General features: G+C 48.8%; 1 protein-coding gene across 2 annotated transcripts; it reads left to right on the top strand.

The window, feature by feature from the left end:
* The first annotated feature begins 434 nt into the window (after window positions 1–434).
* DUSP6 (dual specificity phosphatase 6) lies at window positions 435–5230 on the top strand. Of its 2 annotated transcripts, XM_024212787.2 has the most exons (3): window positions 435–1211; window positions 1854–2291; window positions 3828–5230. In XM_024212787.2, the coding sequence occupies exons 1-3, from the start codon at window positions 809–811 to the stop codon at window positions 4133–4135; spliced, it is 1149 nt and encodes a 382-aa protein (XP_024068555.1). In that variant the 5' UTR covers window positions 435–808; the 3' UTR covers window positions 4136–5230. The 2 variants fall into 2 exon arrangements, with proteins under 2 accessions (XP_024068555.1, XP_024068556.1); XM_024212788.2 differs by lacking the exon at window positions 1854–2291.
* Window positions 5231–5576: the final 346 nt, after the last annotated feature.

Here is a 5576-nt window from a genome sequence, read left to right as displayed (position 1 = left end):
CCCCCCCCCCCCCCCCCCCCTCACCTGCCCCCACTCCTCCACCGCCTCTTTCGCCTTCCTCCCGCTGAGCTGCTGTTGCTGCTTGTTTGCACTCAGCTTATCCGGAGCGGAAATTCCTTTCCGTTTTTGTGAATGACAAACTCATTAACAATTCATCAACACAACCTGTTCCAGCCGGTCCGTCTCCACGGCAACAGCCCCTTCCGCGCGCCCTCATTGGCTGTGCGAGAGAATGTATCCATTGAGACGTTCCGTGTTTGTATCCATTGAGGAGCTGCCTGGCGCTGGGGGTGTGCGGGGCTGATTCAAAGGGACATTGATCACATCAAGGGGACGGAGCGGAGGAGGAGGAGGGGAAATCACGTTGTGAGAAGCAGGGGGGTGGGGGGAGCCGGGGCTGACGAGCCGCACACAAGGGGGGCAGAGGGAGAGGGATCACACAAGAGCAGGGGCCAGTGCAGTATTTTTGTGCTCAGCGAAAGGAGGGCAAGTCAATGGCACGTTAATTGGATTTCATTCACTTGGGGAGGAGAGAGAGCCCGAGCGTCTGGACGAGGCCGGCGATTAGACAGGTTCATTCAGGGACTCATTGACAAAAAGCTGCCGCCACCCGCATTCGGGAGTCAGAGCGCTGGTGTCCTCCCCGAAATCTATTGCTGCCCGTGCACGGGAGGCGACCGAGGGCGGGGGGTGAGTCATTTTTCTGGGGTGGCAGGAGTGCAGTTTAGGGGTGCCGGGGGGTTCAGCCTTATGCCTCAGTGAGCGGGCAGTTTATAAGCCACACGCCGCTCTCCCCCAGCCTTTCCTCATGCTAGATACGTTCAGGCCCGTGCCCTTCGTGTCGGAGATGGCTGTCAGTAAAACGGTGGCTTGGCTGAACGAGCAGCTGGAGCTGGGCAACGGCCGGCTGCTGCTCATGGACTGTCGCTCGCAGGAGTTGTACGAGTCGTCCCACATCGAGTCGGCCATCAGCGTGGCCCTGCCCGGCATCATGCTGAGGCGGCTGCAGAAGGGCAACCTGCCCCTGCGCGCCCTCTTCTCCACCAGCGACCAGGACCGGGAGAAGTTTGCCCGGCGCTGCGGGACAGACACCGTGGTGCTGTACGACGAGAACAGCAGCGAGTGGAACGAGAACACGGGCGGGGAGTCGGTGCTGGGCTTGCTGCTCAAGCGGCTGAAGGATGAAGGCTGCAAGGCGTTTTATCTGGAAGGTGAGGGGTTAAACGGACCTGCTTGGGACCGGCCCCAAATCCGCGGCTTGGGGGGGGGGGCGCCCCGCTAGGACCTGGCGCTGGGTGGGTTTTGTTCTTTGTCTGTCGCCTGTGGTATGTCAGCGGTAGCCGGGCTGTGCACATGCCTCAAGCTTATCTAGGCTTAGGACCCTCCATGGCGTTGAATCCAACGCGTGCAGGAGCCATTTGGGGACACGCTGTCTCGCGCCTGCACACCTGGGTGCAAATCCCTGCAAGCCACAAACGGGGGGGGAGGGGGATTTTCTCCCCAGGAAGGCACTCGGGTGGGGAGCTAGCGGGGCACGGGACAGAGCTGACGGTGCTACCCGTTAGCGGCCCGTGAGGCAAGGACAGGGTTGTGGCTGAAGGAATGCGCGGCTATCCATTTCTGTAGCGAGCCCCAGCAGGAGGGAAATGCATTGAGCCCCGCTGTGGAATGGATTCCTGTCCCCCGCTGACAGCAATGCGGTTTCCCCAAACCTGGCCGCCGCACGTGGCTTTATCTGTGCCCCTCTCTCTGTGTGTGACTTTGGGGGGGACACAGAGTCTATCTAGGCAGAGAGACGCTAGGAACTCGCCGCCGCATCTCAGGTTGCATTTGTGCTGTGCTTTCCTCCCCAGGTGGCTTCAGCAAGTTCCAGACCGAATTCGCCCTGCACTGTGAAACTAACCTAGACAGTTCATGTAGCAGCAACTCTCCTTCTCTGCCAGTCCTGGGGTTAGGAGGTCTGCGAATCAGCTCCGATTCCTCTTCCGACATTGAATCTGACACGGACCGAGACCCCAATAGTGCCACTGACTCAGATGGCAGCCCTCTGTCCAACAACCAGCCTTCCTTCCCGGTCGAGATTTTACCCTACCTCTACTTGGGCTGTGCTAAGGACTCCACCAATCTGGACGTTTTAGAAGAGTTTGGCATTAAATACATCTTGAATGTGACCCCCAATCTGCCTAATCTCTTTGAGAACGCCGGAGAGTTTAAATACAAGCAGATCCCCATCTCCGACCACTGGAGTCAAAACTTGTCTCAGTTCTTTCCCGAGGCCATTTCTTTCATAGGTGAGCCCTAATGAATTATGACCGCTAAAGGACCACCAGATGTTTATCATTTCCAGAGTTTAAACCCTTAATCTTTTGTATTTGTCAGCCGCATGTCTCACATAGCCGCTGCGCAATGTTCGACTTTCAGAACTGATTGAAATTAAAAGGGCGGATAGAATTTGTTTTTCTAGATTTAGGCGACAAGCCCTGTTGAATTAGCAACTGTATTCACAGGTTGCAAATATGTTTACTTGTATGTCGAGCTGATATGGGATCACCCCAGAACAGTCCATCCCAGTGTGCTAAATTTGGGGAATAAAGAGAATCCGCACTAGTGAATTTATTAGTAATAGTTTTATTATTATTTACCTAGTTAATAGTCTTAAAAACAGAGGTGATGGTTTTTTTTTTTGTTTCCAAGAGAGAATTACAATTAAAAGTAATTTCAGATTTATAGTGGTATAGTTAGATACAGCCTGTAAATAACGGTATCCTTTCCAGAGGTATAGTGTTTTTAAAGGTAAATCTCCAATAAATAATTGTATTCCTTTCAGATTTAGCGCTTTAGCTAGATCTCCTTTAAATAATTTTGTCCATCAGTATCCCAAATGTAAATCAGTGAAGAGTTCTGCCTAAAATCTAGGGTGCAAGATACAGTCACTGCACACATATCACCCTAGGTAGATAATGTTTTCACACACACCTCAAAACTCTTTCACGTTACTTATTCAGATTGATATTGTTTTTCTCGCTGAACCACCATGGGAATTTCTGATCTCCTCTTAGTATTACTATTAGTTTATTGCTTTTCTTATTTGAGGCGGGGAAGAGGGGATTATGGATGGGCATACTGTGTGTTGGAAAACTGTGTTGTAATCCAGTGGAGAGATACCGGTGCTAGTGAAGTATGTAGGTAATCTGAGCCTAGCAAGAAGAAATGTGCGCTGGAAGCCACGAAGAAACTAATCTCCAGTCATTGTAATGCATTTCCTTTTACAAAGGAACCCATTTTCCAGCAACGTTGACATCCTGTTCCTCCTAATGGGCTGTCCCCTGTGACTTCCCTCTTTCTTTTCAAATGCCTGAATACCTCCATTGTTAGCAGCACAACAGTTGGAGAATAATTTAATAGACCTTTGCAGTCTGCTGGTCTGTGTAAAAAGCATTCAGTGGCATATGGCGTGGTTTCTAGTTTTCATATGCTGGGGGAAATGTACACAGGGAGAATGTTTTTTGGGGGGCCAGCATTCAGTACAAATAGCATCTTTTGAAAATAAAAATAAAAAGTCTGGGCTGGGTCACAGCATGTTTCCTCTGTGCCACTGTTAAGTTTAATCAGCCTTCTGATTTACATGCTGTTCTGATCTCAGGGTCCGATTCTGATCTCACTTTGGTTTTGCACTAGTATAACTGTCTCCGTTGACCTCACTGGAGTCATTCTTGATTCACACTGGTAATAAGTGAGATCTGAATCAGCCCCCCTGATATTTCTCCTATGTCACAGCTGGATCATGAGCATCTCTTTTCTCTTGTGTTCCCTCTCTGTGTGTGCAGATGAAGCTCGGGGGAAGAACTGTGGAGTCCTGGTGCACTGCTTAGCAGGGATCAGCCGCTCGGTCACCGTGACCGTCGCATACCTCATGCAAAAGCTCAACTTGTCCATGAATGACGCCTATGACATTGTCAAGATGAAGAAATCCAACATCTCGCCCAACTTCAACTTCATGGGCCAGCTGCTGGACTTTGAGCGGACCCTGGGGCTCAGCAGCCCCTGCGACAATCGCGTGCCCAGCCAGCAGCTCTACTTCACCACTCCCTCCAACCAGAATGTCTTCCAAGTGGATTCCCGGCAGTCCACGTGAGCGCTCTCCAATGGCCTCCCCGCCAGGTCTGGATCATGTGATCATTCCTCAATGGTTTCCCTCTGGCAGCAGGAAGGAGATGGAGCTTTGCTCTCTCGTGGCCTCTGCCAGTGCACACTGGGAAAGGTACAAGGGAACTTGCTGAGGTCTCCCAGAAGGAACATGTGGCACTGCCCCAAGGCAGGCAGCGCACCTGCTGGCTGCACAACCACCCACCTGGCCAGGGGCTTGGAACTGAGGACTTCCAACACGTAGGGGGAGATTGGGCATTCTGAGCATGTGTTCTCTAGTGACTGGGAATTTCCTATTTCCTTCTTTGCTTTGGGATCTGTAACATAGATTGTTGTCTTCAGTGAAGACTGATTCTTTTTTAATTTAGAGGAGCCAAAGAGAGAGGTTTCAGCTCAGTGTATTTGGAGTACTTGTTTGCTGCCAGTTCTGTAGTGTGCTATTTGATCAGTGTAAATATTTAATCTTAAATCCATGGGCAATGTTTTTATTTTTTAACTTTTGCCTGTAGAAAAGAAATCAACCCAAAGGACTGCTACATTTTTGTGCTCTTCATGAATTATGTTTCTGTCCCCCTGTCCCCTTGCAAAGAATACATTTGCAGCATGCTTGATTTTATTGTTCAATTGAGCTGAGGCAAACTTGAGAGACAATGGCTATGGTCAGAAATTTGCTATTCACATTCTGGGAATCAGTAGAGTCTATTCCTTTTTTATTTTTCTTTTCCTTGTAAGTTCACCCACACCCCTCTTGTGCTGCTGTTTCTCCTTTTTTTTAACCTTTGTAAATAGATCATCTTGGAAGAGATTTGTCTTCAGAAACATTTCAGATACGCTAAACAGTGCTTTATCTCTGTACAAACTCTTCAGGGAGCTTCACCTCAAATGCAATATTTTGTCTTTTTATTTTTATTTTTTTGGTTTAGAACTGGAAGTACATACGATCATGTGTACTTGTGCGTACACAAGATGAACTTGAACACGATTGCCAATGAGGGAGAGCCTAATTCATGGTGTAAAAGGTTTAAGCTGGAATTTATTATAAGAATGTACATTTTTAAATTATTAATAAATAACTATTTTTGGCTATTGAGAATCTGAGTGGTTTATTTCCCTCCTAGTGATGAATTGCATACACATCAGAATATTTTTAAGGCGGGTGTGTCTCTTAACATGTTTGTACAGCCCTAGCACAAAAAAGGCCTGATCCCTGCTTTGGCCCACTATAATCTAAATTAATAGTTAATGCTCATATAGCACTATCATCTTAACCTGGCAGGGAGGATGGACTTCTATAGTCTCTGCTTAACCACCGAAAAGACAGAGCATATATAGAAACAATTCAGACTTCCCCCACACTGCCCCATCAATGTACTGCTACCCTACTGTGGCAGGGCTGCTTCTAGGGATGGGGGGAATAATTGGTTTCTATG

This window comes from Terrapene carolina, unplaced genomic scaffold, assembly GCF_002925995.2.
Source record: "Terrapene carolina triunguis isolate 2854851 unplaced genomic scaffold, T_m_triunguis-2.0 Scaffold68, whole genome shotgun sequence".
NCBI lineage: Eukaryota > Metazoa > Chordata > Testudines > Emydidae > Terrapene > Terrapene triunguis.
The sequence above is the reverse complement of the archived record's forward strand: the minus strand, read 5'-3'. Positions and strand labels throughout refer to the sequence as shown.